At 38.7% G+C, this 18822-nt stretch overlaps 1 protein-coding gene across 7 annotated transcripts in view; it reads right to left on the bottom strand.

Moving 5' to 3' along the window:
* Positions 1–7841: 7841 nt before the first annotated feature.
* Positions 7842–18822, bottom strand: part of LOC309689066 (low density lipoprotein receptor adapter protein 1) — a 47825-nt gene continuing 36844 nt past the window's right edge. The window contains exons 8-12 of one of the 7 annotated variants that reach the window (XM_082505220.1): positions 18164–18291; positions 16970–17004; positions 13259–13287; positions 12599–12685; positions 7842–12160 (exon numbers count right to left, since the gene is read on the bottom strand). In XM_082505220.1, the coding sequence (XP_082361346.1) occupies positions 12114–12160; positions 12599–12685; positions 13259–13287; positions 16970–17004; positions 18164–18291 (326 nt within the window). In that variant the 3' untranslated portion in view covers positions 7842–12113. The other 6 variants (XM_082505223.1, XM_082505222.1, XM_082505225.1 and 3 more) reach the window with 6 other exon arrangements.

Consider the following 18822-nt stretch of genomic DNA (forward strand, 5'->3'; position numbering starts at 1 on the left):
ATCATCCAGTGTTTTATTTCACATCTTGTACATCTTCTGCAAATTGTATTTTCTAAAGTGTAAAATAAAGCTTCTTTTGAAACTCCCATTACTAAATTGCAGCTAATGTAATAAACTTTCTCTCACCGAAAGGCATAAATCACTTTAACGTTGCACAAATTGCACTCTGACATATAAAAAGAACGTCAAATGTTACAAAGGTGCATGGTGTACATTAAGCGGGAGTGAGACTTACACCAGGAAAGTGCATTTCATGCACAAATTGCTTGGCAAGCCCCCTCACAAAAACGTGTTTTAATCCAAGTAATACTCTCCAAGAGCTACAAATTAGCCTGTTAATGATGTGGTGGCCAAAATCTAAACTAGGTTTCTTCACTTCCAGGTATAAAATGTGCACAATGCTTAAAAATTGACAGATTAATTTCTATCTTGTCACAGCAGTTTTTCTGATACAACATAAAAGCTCTTTGTGGCTGGTTTCTTACCAAAACGCTACATAAATAAATTTTACTTACTTAATTTTACTTACTAACTTTTGGAATATGCTGGAGAAGTAAAACAAATACAAAAAACATTAAAAAAAAGAATCAATAAATAAAAATCTCATCAGTAAAAACTTACTATTTTACAGGTTCTAAACCTTTGCCAAACCTTTGTCACTTAACTTTCTGTTTGAGTTTGTGGTTACACACTGTTTTGTTTTTTGTTGTTTTTTTTCCCCCAATAGGTTTAAGGACCAGAGGAAAGATCACGATACAGCTGGGACAGTGATATCATGTACTGTTATGGGTACTCACAGGGACTTGGTGGAGATAAAGTCATGTCTTGTTAAAGCTCTCCAAATCAGCATGAGAAATGGCTGTGCTTAAGCTCTTCTTTGAAGTAATAAGACAAACACTCTATAAAAATCTCTAGACTAATGTCATACAAACCGTATATTACATTCATATAGCAAACAAAGCATTACCATTCAGGGATGTTTTTATTCACTGATCAAAGTGAAAAAAAAAAAACAGAGCCAACACTGACTGAAAAACTGAAGTTATTTTAATGGCCACTGGAATTTAGCTTCAAAGCAAAATTGTCTGTTACTCAACACATGTAAACATGTTTAAAGATACAAAAATTGAATTTTTTTGACTCATTTAAAATGTACTAAGCTATGCATTGTTAGCACTGTGACCACTTTTACTGACACGTCGATGCTAACACATGCAACTGTTTCTGCGAGGCTAGCTTCTGCTAGACTTAAATTTTTCTTGGACTCTGGTGGTGTTGGTGGATTTCAGAGTAAGTTTATTAGCAAATATTTGATAAACAACATGGTATTTTTCACTTATAACTTTTTCAGCAAGCACCTGTGCCATGCGTCCATGTAGTCTATGCAACTTTCTTACCAAGCTAGCCAGAATTAGCTGATATCAAAATATGGTCACTTCATAGGACTAAAGCTGAGGCTTCAAAATTCAGGCTTCTAAACCAATGAATGAATGATTGCCCTGTTCAATCTATGGTACAAACATCTGAATGCACATAAATACCTATATTTGCTGCTAATAATAAACAATCTACTTGCTTAAAATGGTCAATATTTACACGTTAAAATAGCTCAGAACAGTTGGTTAGTGCACCAGCAGCTGCTGCATTCATTTATAATGAGCCTTTAGTTATGAGACTGTCTGCTGCGGTGCTTTAGAGAACAATGAGCCATTTGATCTAGCCTTTAAACTAGAATGTTCCTAATCAAAAATGTAATTACACTAAAGTATCTAAGAATACAGCGCATCTTAAAATAGAAAGAGATTACAGTGTCCTGGGGATTAATAGGTAATATTGTATTCCCTCTTAACTCACTGTCCGTGCAGCACAGCAGACAATTTGTATTAGTTGTCCAGGTGATTTATGGGCTGTTAGGGCCAAGTGGTTAGATTTTAGATGTGATTCAGAGATCCAGGGATATGGTGAAGCTATAAATAAATAAAATCTATAAAAAAAAAAAAGGGTTTGCATTGGAGTCTACCTTCATTATTGTATTGCTTGGCCCCATCTTTCCAATATTAGCTTTCTCCTGTCTGTCAGTATTGGAGCCAAAATAGATAGGCAATGAAGATATATAGAAAGACATTTATTGCAAGCTCACTGCAAGTTATTACAGTTTATATTGTGTGTTCTAAAATTCCAGTTTTATAAATATATTCATATTGGCCCCACATGCATATACGTGAATATGAAAAGACTGATGGTTCACAGGCACTGAAGAGCCGGCACATCCATATATATATAACTACATCAGTAAATGTGCTAAAAATGAAATGCAGGTTATGGCCCTCCCTATGATAACAATCTCAACTGCAGTGAAGTGTCAGCCTATCTGACCTCCACAAGCTGGTCTCTCCGGAGTCTCAGTATCAAATGGTACAACTATTACATACACAATATTAAGCCATTAGAGCAGGGCAGAGCACCTTATCAGTCACTAATTAGCCATCACAAAATTGTGTTAAATAGGCTATTAGCAATCAATTACACACTTATGAATACTAAATGAGCTGTTCATTGCCATATCCCGGGACACAAAGGACAAATATGACATTGGTAATCAACATATCCCTCGAAAGTTAAACAGTAATTTCAAATTTAGAATGACTGTTTAACTACGTCAAGTGTAATATTTTGTCCCGCGGAGCTAAATGAAAATAAGCCTTTTTCTTTCCCCATCATACGTGACCTTAATTTAATGTCTATGTCCAGAGGTGATTTGGATTACCACTCGTGAAGCAAAACAATGACAAAGCTATTTATTGCTGCTATAAAAAAATAACTGGTGATGGTACTGAATATTCTTACTCTTGCGATTTCTTTTCATGCACTAGGGTTTAATTGACTGCTGCAGACTTTGCTGACATGACATGCAGGTGAGCTCTGCTTCGTCACGCAGTGAGCTGAGAGCAGTTTAAGTGGAAAGATTTATGCACTCCAGTATAATCAACAAAACAAGGCCTGTGCTGCATCAACCCCAGTTTACACATATGTAATGGAAGCAGAAGCAGCACACTAACAATGCTGTTGTTGTCAGTGTGACAATACAATGAAATAACAGTGTGCCTTTTTAGTCTCTAGTGAGTTCTCTGAAAACATCAAAGTGGAGATTTTCTGTCACTTTTCTTTGTTACTTGTGACAAGCTGATCTTCTTTCTGAGGGTGGGCCGGGTACTCCACACTCTTTGTTCACAGAGTCAGTGATTTCTCTCACACAACAGGTCTGTCATACAGCATTTTCATCATAGTGAAGTTTTCTCTGAAATGTTTAACTCTTCTGATCTAAAGTAGAAGACAGGCCTTCTTTGATCTCATGAATCTGATTAGTCAGTTCTCTATACACTGATCAAACATAACATTCTGACCACTGACAGGGGAAGTGAATAACACTGATTCGCTCTTCATCATTGCACTTGTTAGTGGGTGGGATATATTAGGGATCAATTGAACATTTTGTCCCCAAAGCTGATTTGTTAGAAGCAGGAAAAATGGGCAGGTATAAGGATTAATGTTTGATGATCAGATGACTGGATGGGATTTTCCCATCTTCCTGATCTGCAGTAGTCAGGATCTATTAAAAGTGGTCCAAGGAAGTAACAGTGGTGAACCTACGATGGGGTCATGGGTGGCCAAGGCTCACTGATGTACTGTACTTGAGGAACGAAGGTAGGCTCGCCTGCTGCTTCCAGATCCAGCAGGCGAGCTACTGAAGCTGAAATTCACAATTGACAATTCCCGACCCATGTCCATAACTGAAAACGCCAATAATGAGCACATGAGCAACAGAACTGGACCACGGACCAATGGAAGGAAGTGGTGTGGTCGGATGAATCATGTCTTCTCTTGCATTACATGCATGGCCAGATGCATGTAGGTCACTTACCTGCGAAACACCTGGCACCACACATTACTTTGACACATACCATCTACTGGAGGATTGCTGCAGACCATGTAAACCCTTTCGTGGAAATGCTATTTCCTGATAGCGGTGGCCTCTTTCAGCAGGATAATGAGCCCTGACACAAAGCAAAATGGTTCAGGAATGGTTTTAGGAGCAAAACGGTGAGTTTGAGGTGTTGATTTGACCTCCAAATGCCCCCGATTACAATACAATTGAACATCTGTGGGATGTGCTGGACAGACAAGTACAATCCATGGGAGGCCCACCTTGCAACTTTTAGAACTTAAAGAATCTGTTGCTAACATCTTGGTACCACAGCACAGCTTCAGGGGTTTAGCAGAGTCCATGCCTAGATGAGTCAGGGCTGAGTCAGAGCTTCTGCCATGAATCTCTAATATTTTAATCCCGAAACGTGATTGATTATTATCTTAAACACATTTTTTTTTTTAAACCACTTTGTGTCAGAGCTGATTCTCATTCCCACTTCTGCACACAGTCTGATAATGAGATTGGAGGCACCCTACTGCGATGCATCCTTGGAAATGAAAATATTTGCCAACCATAATTAATTGGTCTAAACAAACACTCAGATAGCTGACAGAAACACAAGCCCACAGAGCTGATCAGATTGGGATTTTTAAACGTGTGATAAAAGCCCTTGACACTTCAGTGAACTGTTCAGATGAGCTTGTACAGAAATATTCATTCTTTAAAGGCTTTCTCAGAAGTGTGATCATTCTTCATTCAATTAAAAGAAATAAATTGTTAAAAATCTGCAGTAATGTGCAAAAGCCTTGAGCCACCTCCTCATTTCTATATATTTTGATAGGAAAATATTTATTGAAATACGCAAACACAAAGGGAAATAATCCATAAAGTGTTTGAACAATTCTAATAAACTTGAAAGTCAATATTTGGCATGACTACCCTTATTCATCAACACAGCCTGAGCTCTTTTAGACAAACTTTCTTGTAATTTCTTTAAGTAGTCTTCAGGAATAGTTCTCCAGACTTCTCAAGGACATTCCATTCTCCATCAATTCATCCATTTTCCAACAAATTTCCCACGTGTTGGACTAATAAAGTTTATCTTATCTTATCCAGACAATCCCACATTGCTTCAATAACATTGAGGTCCACTGATTTTCAGTGCAGTTCTTGTGCAATATGGCATACTTCTGCATTTTCTTCTTGTTTCCCTTCCTTTATGAATTTCTCCTTGACAGCCACTGTTCCAATGAAAGCATTTATGCTGAGACAAAAGAGCAGAAGGATCAACTGAAGGGTCAGATGCATCTCTCGGGTCCTGTGTCAAATCTTTGCTGTATTTTCCCCACCGATTTTTTAAGGACATAACTCTTTGTTATTCACCTTTCTGGTGCAAATAAATGAGGAGTGTATATTATTGTTTACACTTACATTTATAAAATCTACTATACTAATCTATACTTTTATTAACATTTCACAGCATTTGTGCTGCAGTTCACCTGATTTTGTTTATAATGTTGTATATTGCGTTATCATCACTGACAATCAAACATAGGTGGCACCGTATTTGTGTTATGTTGGGTATGGTGCAATATTTTAAATGACTTTCATGTCAATTTTGGAACATATAATCTATAAATCCAACACAACTTAAGGTGAAAGAGCTGCAGAGGTCTGTGAACACAGTATCAAAACCAGCAACATCAATAGAAGGTGAGGTTTTACAGTTACAGTGGGGCAAAAAAGTATTTAGTCAGCCACCGATTGTGCAAGTTCCCCCACCTAAAATGATGACAGAGGTCAGTAATTTGCACCAGAGGTACACTTCAACTGTGAGAGACAGAATGTGAAAAAAAAAATCCATGAATCCACATGGTAGGATTTGTAAAGAATTTATTCGTAAATCAGGGTGGAAAATAAGTATTTGGTCAATGACAAAAATACAACTCAATACTTTGTAACATAACCTTTGTTGGCAATAACAGAGGTCAAACGTTTACTATAGGTCTTTACCAGGTTTGCACACACAGTAGCTGGTATTTTGGCCCATTCTTCCATGCAGATCTTCTCGAGAGCAGTGATGTTTTGGGGCTGTCGCCGAGCAACACGGACTTTCAACTCCCGCCACAGATTTTCTATGGGGTTGAGGTCTGGAGACTGGCTAGGCCACTCCAGGACCTTCAAATGCTTCTTACGGAGCCACTCCTTTGTTGCCCGGGCGGTGTGTTTTGGATCATTGTCATGTTGGAAGACCCAGCCTCGTTTCATCTTCAAAGTTCTCACTGATGGAAGGAGGTTTTGGCTCAAAATCTCACGATACATGGCCCCATTCATTCTGTCCTTAACACGGATCAGTCGTCCTGTCCCCTTGGCAGAAAAACAGCCCCATAGCATGATGTTTCCACCCCCATGCTTCACAGTAGGTATGGTGTTCTTGGGATGCAACTCAGTATTCTTCTTCCTCTAAACACGACGAGTTGAGTTTATACCAAAAAGTTCTACTTTGGTTTCATCTGACCACATGACATTCTCCCAATCCTCTGCTGTATCATCCATGTGCTCTCTGGCAAACTTCAGACGGGCCTGGACATGCACTGGCTTCAGCAGCGGAACACGTCTGGCACTGCGGGATTTGATTCCCTGCCGTTGTAGTGTGTTACTGATGGTGACCTTTGTTACTTTGGTCCCAGCTCTCTGCAGGTCATTCACCAGGTCCCCCCGTGTGGTTCTGGGATCTTTGCTCACCGTTCTCATGATCATTTTGACCCCACGGGATGAGATCTTGCGTGGAGCCCCAGATCGAGGGAGATTATCAGTGGTCTTGTATGTCTTCCATTTTCTGATGATTGCTCCCACAGTTGATTTTTTCACACCAAGCTGCTTGCCTATTGTAGATTCACTCTTCCCAGTCTGGTGCAGGTCTACAATACTTTTCCTGGTGTCCTTTGAAAGCTCTTTGGTCTTGGCCATGGCGGAGTTTGGAGTCTGACTGTTTGAGGCTGTGGACAGGTGTCTTTTATACAGAGGATGAGTTCAAACAGGTGCCATTCATACAGGTAACGAGTGGGGGACAGAAAAGCTTTTTACAGAAGACGTTACAGGTCTGTGAGAGCCAGAGATTTTCCTTGTTTGAGGTGACCAAATACTTATTTTCCACCCTGATTTACGAATAAATTCTTTACAAATCCTACCATGTGAATTCATGGATTTTTTTTTCACATCCTGTCTCTCACAGTTGAAGTGTACCTCTGGTGCAAATTACTGACCTCTGTCATCATTTTAAGTGGGGGAACTTGCACAATCGGTGGCTGACTAAATACTTTTTTGCCCCACTGTATACGCTAGACTGAAGAGTTTCCAGCCAGAGGAAGATTAGAAGTTAGATAAATATACATGTACTTTCCTTAAAGTCCTTCTTTGAATATTATCAGGGGTCACAAATCATTCTATCCATGCATGCAGTATTTAAAACAATTTTCACCTGAGTTTGTACTTTAAATGGCCGTGTAAATGACACTACACAGGCATTTTTATTGATAGCCAAGAAGAATCACCAGACACTACAAATGGTGTGCATTTTTTTAAACCTTTAATCAGGCAACAGCGGTCGACAGAATTTAGAGACATATTGATCAGACAGCCAAAGTGCACGTCCTTGGTTGTGATTGACCAGTAAACTGGGAAATGTTTGAGAAAAGTACAGATTGAATAAAATACTGTGGACAGTTTAGCAGAAAGAGCTAAATCAATAAAGACAAAGCAAACTGAAATGTTTGATTTTGAGCTGTTTGTCTGCAAACCGAACAGCTATTTTAAAGCTTCTTTTCTGAAGATTTTTTAAAACTTCAAGTTCAGAATCATTTTGATATTCTGGTAGTGTCCAAACAGGATCGTAGAAATTAAACAGCACGACAGAAGGCTTCTAGTTTAATAAAACACAGGCTTCTGTGGACTGGTTTCTTAATCCTGTAATTAAAATGACATTTCAGCAAAATGCAGAGTTTGCACAAAGTCCTTTATTATGCATAAATATGTAACAAACCATAACAGCCTCAAAATTCTGTACACAATTTTACACAGATTAGGACACCTGCTTGTGAATCATACACAAACTGCTATTAACATAATATCACAACACTGCTGGAAACCCACTATTTGCATAGATAGAAAATAAGCACCTTGGTAAAGTAAATTCATACTGTAAACGTCAGTGTTTATTTGGGGTTAAGAAGTACAGTAGGTTTTCTGAGAGTACTTGGCTTCCCCAGTCGAAACTCTTTCTCATTTTTTAAAAACCTAACAGCCTAAAATGCTTTCTGGGCTCAGAACCTCACAGGGTGATTTGTATTCAGTGCACATAAGACTCCGTTTGGCATGCTGTACCTCCAAGTGCTAGTTTCTCTCTCTTCACTCCCAAAGACAAAAGTCTCAGCTGTGCCAAAGAACCGCATCCAGTCAAGATTTGCTGGGAATCTGCCACATTGATGGCTTGCTGTTTCCAGTATACTAGCTACATGAAACAATACTCAGAGGAGCCTGATGGAATTATCTGCGTCATAATGTTATTAATCCAGGACTTTCTTCTTCTTACATTAGATTACTTTTTATGTTTTATTAATTTACAAATAATAATTTAGCTTTAAGCCTATACAGTACCACAATTTCACCTGGATGTTTTTTGGGACTTTAACACCATGACCATAGAGAAACTGTACAACAAAACCTGCCCATGCACTTTCTCTCATGTCTTTGGCCACTCGTGGATTAATTGTGCTGTGCAGGCAGTAACAGAGCTTTGAACGGCTGTTATTTCCTACGTGCCAAAAGTCACTAGCTTATCACTTTAACAACATTACAGTGCAAATAAAACTTAAAGTGTTTCGAGAATGAGTGTACATGATGTGCTCTGTCCTTATTACAACGCCCAGGACAACATTTCATATTTAAACTGAGCTCACTACTACATTAATGATTACTACAATGTCATTTAGAAATATTAAGAGTGGTACATTAAAGATCATGGCACATTATCATGGTTAATGTGCCATTTTTTTTTAAAACTATGCAACCTGTTTTTGCTATAACTGCTGCAGCATAAAGTAAAATAAAGGTTTAAAACCATAAAAAAAATGTTCCCAATATCTTTAATAGTATGTTTTAGTAGTACGTCTGTTTCTAAATTACCTGAGGTGTAAATGTAATACATTATCATAATTTAATATTATTATTATTATCCGGCTCCACAGGTTGAAACTATTGGGGTTTTTTTTTTAAACGGCAGATTTCACAGATTTCGCAGCTCTTGGACAGCAGCCAATCTTAAAATATCTAACGGCACTGAATCAGCAGACACATCCACACAGGAATCCATCAGTCAATCAATGACGGGTCTGAAAAAGGTGAGTACAGATCATTTGTGCATTACAGCATCGCACTGGCAGTGCACTCTGCTGACCTCCAAATTCACAGTCAATACTAAAGTGAACACATCGCTTCCTAGACCATCCTTGACATGACACAGGGCATTTCTGTTATCCATACTAAATAGTTTCGCTTTAAAATTTGTAATAGAGTTGGTATTTCAGACAGTCAGGAATGAAACAGTGTAATTAAGCCTCATGTCGTAACCTGATAAGCCATCCAATTATTCTGCAGCGGGTGTCATGACAACAATACGGAGCTCCCTGCTACCTCCCACCTACCACCGCCACAATTATTTTCAGTCGTGATGCCGTGAATACAGAGAAGACCACTTCAACCAGACTGTGGCACAATATAACATGCTCTTGACAACAAACAGCATTTGAGTGGTGGATATAAATAAACCGCACAGTCTAATAAAAAAACAAGAAAACAATTGGAATGTATCATTTCCATTAATGAAAAGAGATGTTTAAGAGAAAAGGAAAAGCATCCTTTAAAGAGGACAGTGTGAACTATGTAACTGAATATAACAAGTAAAAAAAATGAGCGACTCCTGCAGTAGTAAAACCCAGTCATTTAAATCTGTACAATCGTCTAACCTAACGCAAAAGCACACAAGCATCTACACATCCACGTCCCAATTAGTGATAAAAAAAAAGCCCACCTGTGAAAAGCCCTGATTCTAATCATCCTACTTCATTTATAATGATACAATATGTATACATACAGTAAATAGGTACAACTTTGACACTGAAAAAATACAGCATATGGAAATAGGTTTCTTTAGTCTGATTTTGGGCTTGAAACACAGTTTCCATAACCTAACAGCATTAACAGTAACATTGTCTTTATGTACAGTGACAGCTGAATGAATGAGGAGATGCTAAACTCGCCGTATTCCAGTCGGACCGTGATGATCGTTACAGAAATCTCAGCCTGTTACTTTCGAGAGTAAATTCGCATTCATATTTAGCATTTAAGACAGAAAGAAAAACAACTATGTAAACTTTTATGTATGCAGTGCAAACCATAGGCAGATCACTCATTCACCCATAAAAGGCTGCATATGATTAAAATTTGCTTATCTTTTTTTTCTTATTTTGCACAACTACAGATCTTCGGCATAAAGCCTGGGGTGCAAATTGGTAGTGTGGTGAACTTTCAGACTTTAGCTGCTGCATTGTAGAAAACGGAAGGCAGGATTTTGGAATTAGTAGTCACAACACCATCTCACCCTCTGTTAGTTCAATTTTGATCACTGTTAGCATACATTTTTCTATTTATTACAGTTGTAAATTGCCAGAGTAACCGTTTTAACATAAAAACAGCTGGTTGTTGTGTGCATCCCTAATGGTCTTGAAGCTTTAGTTACTTAGTGAATACATAATTTTAAACCTGATAATGACACTAAATGCAAAAGGGATACCAAAATACTTTACCTATAAGGAAAAATAAAACATAGATAAAAGGTTCTTTCTTGACCTTGAAAATAACAATCTGGTAACTTTCCCAACATCCAAAGTTCAAGGACTCCTGAAGCTTTCTGCCTTATGTTTCCCAGCAGAAAGATGCACTCGGATTTAACAATTTCTGGGTCCTGTAACAAAAGACAGATGAATAAATTGGTAGTTAAATTCCCTCTTCTCATACATTATCTCTATTATAAATATGATGGATTCCAAACCCCCCCACCCACTGCAAACAATGACCCGATATATAACAAACTGAACCATTCCCATGACAACCTGGCACATCTATCTGCTGGGAAAGGTCACAATAAGTGAATGAAGTGAATACCCCTCAAGCAGTGAGAATTTGGGACCAAAAAACTACGATCATATACAGTTAGCTGGAGATTAAATTTAAGTACTCCACTTTACTTTGTAAATGTTACAAGTATTCTTCTTAAAGAAACATTTCCTTATTGACTGTGTTGCCAGGGGAAAAAAAACCTGACACACACTTTTATATATCTCTGTGTCTAATGGGGCCTTCATCCCCCAAAAGAAATGGTTTGTTCGATACAACAAACTGGATGATTCGTGTAAAACCCATTCAGCATCATGACAGAGTGTTCACTCCAGTGTCTGATGATGACTCCTAACACTGGACTTCCACCAGCAAGTGCTGTGACTGGCAGCTGTTACTGCACCAAAACAAACAGCAAGATTAGAGAGTGCTCACATTTTCAGAAAGCGATAGCAGGCATATATACAGTGCACGCATCTTTGGACTGTGACGTTTGTGCAATCTTTACTGTAATTTACAAGTGGAATCCACATGTGGAAATGTTTCACAAATTATTACTAAAAGGAGGAGACTCCAAACTTCATCCTGTGTGATTTGCATTGTGTACAAATTTGTGGTCCTTGCTCTCTTCGCTGTGGTGTATTGCACACTGTGTGCACCAAATTTTAAGATGGCAGGAGATGGCTGTTTACACTGAGAGAAGTGGGTTTTGACAGGCAGGCATTCATAGAAATAACATTTCATGATATCAGGGTATTCACTCTGGCTTCTCTGCAGCAGTGACTGAATATCAAATACAGGCTTTCTCATTCAGTTTGTGCACCGGGGAGGGTGATATGTTTTTTTCTTTCTGATTGAGTAAAGCATGCTGTTTTTGTCAGCCTGGGTACTGGAGCGTATGCTTTTTGTCTAATTTCTGTGGTGCTGTACGTCGGGCAGCTATTGCCGGTATGTTATTTAAACTCATTGTTGCAGACAGGCAACAGATTCTCAGTGGAGACCTCCGGGAGACTCAAAGCTGCATTGTCAGAGATGGGTTCGGAGCGGGACTCGGCCAGTCTGACAGAGACAGAGAAAAGCAGAGCATTGTCTTCTGAAAAAAATGTTCTAGCAAAGGGGTTTACAGTCTATACAAAGGTTTAAAAAACTGACAGAAGAAGGAAGCATATAATGTAGCAAGGTCACAGACACAAACACACAACGCCAGAGGATGTTGATTTGACTCAAAATGACAAAGAACAAATGGGAAAAGGGAGTGCTAGTGGATAAAGTGCAGCGTGTGAGGTCGTGAGTGGCAGACAACAAGAAAATTCAGTGTTTTTGATGTTGTTCGGAAAAACACTGGCAACACTGAAAACAAAAGCCAACTCCAAAATTGAACAGAAGCGCTACCCTCATTTATTTGGTATATTATATTTTAACAATAAACATTTTTCAGCACGCCAATGGCTTTGATGTGCAACTTAATGATTAAAATTATATCATTCACTCAGTCACTTTTTTTGCACTGGTGATGGACAGGATGACAGACGAGGTCAGGCAGGAGTCTCCGTGGGCTATGACGTTTGCAGATGACACTGTGATCTGCAGTGAGAGTAAGAAGCAGAGTAAGAAGAGTCTGGAGAGGTGGGGGTGTGCACTGGAGAGAAGAGGAATGAAAGCCAGTAAAAGCAAGATGGAATACGTGTGTGAATGAGAGGAGACAGGTGACCGAAGGATAGCAGCAAGAGTGAAAGGGACGGTTTACAAAGTGAAACCTGTTGAGGTATGGTTTGGTAATGGTGGCACCAACAAAAAGACAGGAGGTTGAGATGAAGATGTTAAGATTTACATTGGGCTGGACCACTAACCAAGGAAATGTAATATTAAAATTAATATTGAAAAACAGATTTTAAGTAATAGTTTAATCCTAATTGAAATCAAAATAATCTTTTCAGGTAAAAACAAACAAACAAACAAAAACTTTAATGTGGCTCTGAGCGTAATATCATCTTCTTATTAGTGGAGTCACATACGTCCAGAGGCCAGTGCTTTCCCCTTGCAGAGAGCAGATTGGACTGGGATAATAATAGTTAGGATTTTTCACATTAGGCCTGAAATAAGGAGGCAGAGCAAGCATGTACTGTCCTAAAACAATACATTTATCACATCACTTACCAGTGTCTGTCTCCTCTGTTTCCATGTTGCTGCGTGCCAGATACAAGACAGAAGAAATCAAGACAAAGTGAATCAGTGCTAAAGGTTAGGATAAGTGAAGAAAAGGTGATAGGAACTGTTCCGGTAAAGGGCATCAGGAGTGTACATGCACACATTGTGAAGTGAGCTGCCCCACTTTCACCATGCGGTTAGCAAAGTGACACACAAAGAAGCCTAAACTAAACTAAAAAGAACACTTCAGATTTCAATGGGGAGAAGTACTTCAGTGCTAAATCGGCTGTTACACAGGGTCGCCGTTCATTTATGAAATTTTAAATACCATAAATGAATCATTTTAATTAAACCAGTTTGAACTGAAGCTGAAGTCAATAGTTGTGAGCACTTTTGGCTCTGCTAAAAATAGATTTTTTAATGAGGTCTAAATCCTGACCTGTGCAGCTAAGTGTTAATTAAAATTATTCTACTGAAGTTGGTTTAACGGTATCAGCTGCAGCTCAACTCGCAAAACTACAAAGTGCTACCAGTGACCCCTAGAGGTCATGCTGCTGCTTACACCAAAGTGGATTAAAGAGATTTAAACTGAATCGCCAAACCGCAGACCAATAACGTGACCCCGATGCTATATTTAAACAAGCGCACTCGTAGATATACCAGGAAGCTGAAGAGGCACTGGTGATGGAAACTTACTGCAGTGTGTGCAAGAGATTCAGACAACCATCCAACCCCAAACCAAACAGACAATTCCTATACAAACACCTAATGTTATGAGCTATACAAAGTTAGAGCAAGAGTAAAGCAAGAGTAAAATACTTCACCAAAAACATTTTTAATGGGTACTAGCAAAATTCTTTGCCCCTTAAAGACGACCCTGACTGCTTCCCCAGTACCCTTAATGACGAGTTTTGACACCTCATAATATATAAAGACATGGTTTAAGACCACTAGAATAGTTTCTGGGTTTTTTAAAGGGTAGCTGTAAAGGCAGAGACTACCTTCACTAACATTTGAGGCAAACCCAGTCATTCTGTTGTATAAGCAGGCCTGAAATATAACAGAAACCACTCAGTTCACAAAAGAGCTTTTTCTATTTAACAGTAAATCTTTGGCAGTTAAACATACTTACATTTTGGGAACCAAAGGGCTAGAGAGTAGATAAACAGCAGAGACATTTTAAAACAGAGTTCTCCTTGAACATATGAAGAGCCACAAATAAAACCCTCCTCTGTTGTATCTAAAGGCATTCCCGAAGTCACATACAACATTAAATAGGTGTGACAGCCATGAAAACTCAATGTCACCCAGATTCTTCAGAGTTTCAGGCCGCGTCTCATTCACCAGTGCTGTACCACAACTGCAGCGCTTGACATCCTTGCTGACCCCTGCAGAGCACGTTCACTCTAAACACTTCAAACTCCTTTAGTGCGACTCCCAGGACGTCAGATTTAGTAGACGTTTATCTAGAGTTTCACCTACCCACTATTTGACAACTGTCCCCATCCCTGCTGAGAAGTGCCTGAGTGATGACCTGCTTTCCTTTTCTGCTCTCCACGCATGTAAAAGCAACTTCCACAGAAACACACATGCAGAAAATCCCTTCGTCGAATTTACTCATTTGCTTTCCCCAAAACTTCCGTTAGCCACAGGCAGCACAGCTTAACGAGTGCAATGTCTTTAATGTGTGCAGCACCATCTTTCTGTAGCTCTTCTCTGTCTTTGTAGACAGATTTTACAGAGCTGTAGGATGTATACACAGTCTCAGAGACTGAAAGCTGGCTACACAACGAAATTAAGAGTCATGCAGACAATCATACATTTTGTGAGCTGCGAGTTTTCAGAGTGATCAAGTGCATTAAGTAGTAACAGGTGAAATATACTATGTTTATATATTTAATTTAAAAGATACACAATTTTTAAATTGGGTATCTGCATGCAAGGATTTGTAACAATCAGGCAGAATTGGGGGTATTCCTTCACATCAGTTGTCACATTGACGTGTGACTTTTTCATATCCCTCATGTCTCACATTTCACCCGAGACTCACATTCCTGTCTCTGCAGGTATCCTACACCTATAAAAAGTCAATTTTACAAGCTGTCACACATCGTGGTATAAGCGCTGTATCGTAATCCTAGTTCAGTGACAAGGTGTTGATGCATTGTGGAGCTCCCGCACTGGTTTGAGCTGGTGTGCTCCTGAAACCTCTGTCTGGGAAAGTGGTGATCTTGTAGCAATCAAAGGAGGTTGCTTGTTCCACATGATCTCTATGAGTCAATTATGCTTGATGTTTAGAACAAGCTTACAGCTTTAAGGGTGCATGTTGTACAGTGATGCCCTATAAAACAAATAATGTATATTTATGGAAACCTATGAATAAAAATTCAGTCAAATTCACCTTTTCAAAAAAGGTTGGCCATTGCGTATAGAGCTAAATAATAATACAGATTTTCAAAACAAAACGCCACATGTCATTAAAAATAAACACACAAATAAATAAGGAAATAAATTCCTCCTTTTAATGTGAAAACAACACATTTCACAGAAGCTGGGTGAGGGGTGATGAAAGACTGGAAAGTTTTTTTAATGCATTGGTGTGTACAGCAGTAACAGCATATAAATGTTTTTGGAGCAACACATGCTGTGGTGTATACATTTTTCAGGAAAAGCCTGGAATATTTCATCAAAAATGCTGATAACACCATTCTGCATGTACTTCAAAAGAGCGGCTCAACAGGAAGAGAACCAGGGTGTGCAGCCTGGAGTCCAGAGCTATCACCCCTTTAAAACATTTCATAAATTATGAAATGAAAAATAAGGCAAAAGAGTATCTGAACAGCCTCGGAGAAGCTGAGATTCTACAAGAAGCAAGAAAGGGAACATATTTTCTTTTCAAGACAACAGAATCTGGTCTCCTCAAGTTCACAGAGTTAAAAGAACAGTTAAATGATAATTACTATATTATTACTATACAGTAGTAGCACTATTTTCTTTTTCTTTTTTTTTTAAATTGAAACACGTTCATCTTGTAAATAAGACACTAAGTCTCAGTGGGATTACCTGTAAAAATAAGGTTGAATAAAATAAAAGACAAATTTGCAGAATTCTGACACTAAATTTGGTGGAAAGGTGCCTCTCACACAACGGTCATATTAGTGGAGGATTCACAACAAAGTGAAACAGCGCAGCATAACTCCAGAGTGTGTAACTTGTAACTTGCAGAAGGTCTTTTGCATGAGTCAGATCATTTCTAAAGCTTTGAATTTTTCACACAACTCTTTGGAGATCAGATAATCCCACTCAACTATTCACAGTAAGAAATTTTGATTATGCCCACCCAAACCTTTGCATGCCACTGTGAAAATATCTTAAGACAGCTACTTTGAATATCAAGTTATTTCACCAGTTTCAATGCCATCTTTTAGACCAAGGTACCTTGGAAAATCACGTTTATCACATTCGCCTGCTTATTTCAGTTTCTATGTGACTTTCAATATCTGTTTTCAAAAGAAAAGATATTTCATCCAAAGACTCAAAGGCCCTCAGTGTAACTCAGGAGCTATTCAACTGTAATCAAAAGGCAATATTCATTGTCACAATGTGTTGAATACATTTGTTTCTTATGGTAGTATTTAAATATTAGTGTGCATAAAACAAGAAAATCAGATTTTATTCTCATTAGCGCTCTGCAGAATTACAGTCACGAACAAAGCTCACCTTGAGAATGCATCCTCAAGTCCATCTTCCACATCCTGTTGAGACACAACAATAGGACTCAGTCCACGTTCAAAGTGCTTCAAGTTATAATCCTGCTCCTTCTGTACTTTCAAGCATTTGTGCATCTGCACTGAGCCAGGTGCTTGCCTGTTTGCTTATTCACATAAATGAACTGCTACTGAGGAATCAATCTGTGAAAATAGATTCTCTTAATCCAGTCACAGATGCAACTCAATTAACAGTCACAGTAATAGATATTTAGTACAATATGAGAAAGTACCCTGGAAAAATACCCAACTTAATAAGCACGGACAGATGATAAACTGCACAACTGCAGCAATAAAATGAACTTGAACCAGCTTGAACCAGGTCTCGTTCAGCCACAGGATCATTTCTCACTGAGAGGAAAGGCACATCAGGGAAAAATGTGCATCATCGGGATTTCCGTGTATGAGATCAGTGTATATGGGAGACATTCGTATGGGTATGGTGTCACCTAGTGTTGAAAATCTGCAACTGAACACCAGATTATATACAGATGTGCAATAAATGTATAAAATTAGCTCCCATTATTTTATACTTTGCACATATTTATTACGTTTTATAGAGGATAAATGGCAGGATATGACCAATAATCATGCTATACTATTCCTTCCCACTTTTACATTTTAATCTTTTTTTCCACTGAAATTTAAAGTTTCAATTTTTTCCATTTAAATTTGGCTCATGTAAAGAAGAGGTCCATGGATATATGACCATATTCATCATTCTAGTCCACTTATTCGGTTTAAAAGTTTAAAGCACATTTAATAGAAAGACAACATCAAACTAAGTTGAAATGATACATTTTACATGAAATAAACATGGTTTAAAAAACTAAAAACAAATATTATGTATGAACATTTAACAGTGGGATTATTTGATTGTGAAAGGAAGGCTATTGCAAAGCCTTGGAGCAGCAACCACAAAAGCGCAATGTCACTAACCACTAACCCCAGTATTTAAAAGCAGCTGGTTTGAGGATTTAACAGACATAGTGATATATTAGGAGTGGAGAACTTCTGAAATGTGCAGTACCCAAATGCTGAAGCAGGCATGGATTTATAGGCAAAAGGAGCAGACATTAATTCTGTATTTGACAGGTAGCAAGAGCACGCAAGCTAGCAATGATGTAACGCTTTAAAGCTGACCTACCCAAGAGTCATGTTTGATTGGTCGCCTTCGAGTAGGGTTACTACGAGGTGAGGGCGAGCTGAGCGAAGCAGAGAATAAGGGCCTCCGGAGCTTTTCCTCCATCCCACTGGGCTTATGTGTCTCTGGATCTATGAGAGATGGCAGGTGCTTATGAGAGGCTGCCAAACAATAAAGCAAAAGAGCAGGAAGAAGGAAACATAGAGGCCAGAGTAGAGACAGGCAGATGAGAGGTAAAGGACAGACACATCCGGACGCAAAGGAAAGGAAGAGCTGTCAGATTTCAAAGAGGTGAAACAACATTTCCAACCCGTGGCACTCAAAAACTTCTTCATGACAGGCACAATTTAAATCATCTCTGTAAAACTTTAATGCATCTGTCCGTGTAGTTATTCCAAAGGTCCTTGAGGCTTTCACACCAGACTTTCTCTATGTCCTCAGGCCACTACCACTGGGAGCAGAGCAAATTTTAATTGAAAGAATCTGGGAAAACCAGGCCGCGACTAACAATGGATGATTAAGTCTCATTTTGTAAGTCTGCTGACCCTCTGAGGTCAGGAAAACATTTTGACCTATAAAGAATAACCTATAAATGTCACAGTCATTAGAAGGCGCTTAAAATTCACTGTTTCCCTGAAGGGTGATTTGCCCTGAGCGTGTAT

This window comes from Aulonocara stuartgranti (assembly GCF_965226115.1).
Source record: "Aulonocara stuartgranti genome assembly, chromosome: 15".
In the NCBI taxonomy this organism is placed as follows: Eukaryota; Metazoa; Chordata; class Actinopteri; order Cichliformes; family Cichlidae; genus Aulonocara; species Aulonocara stuartgranti.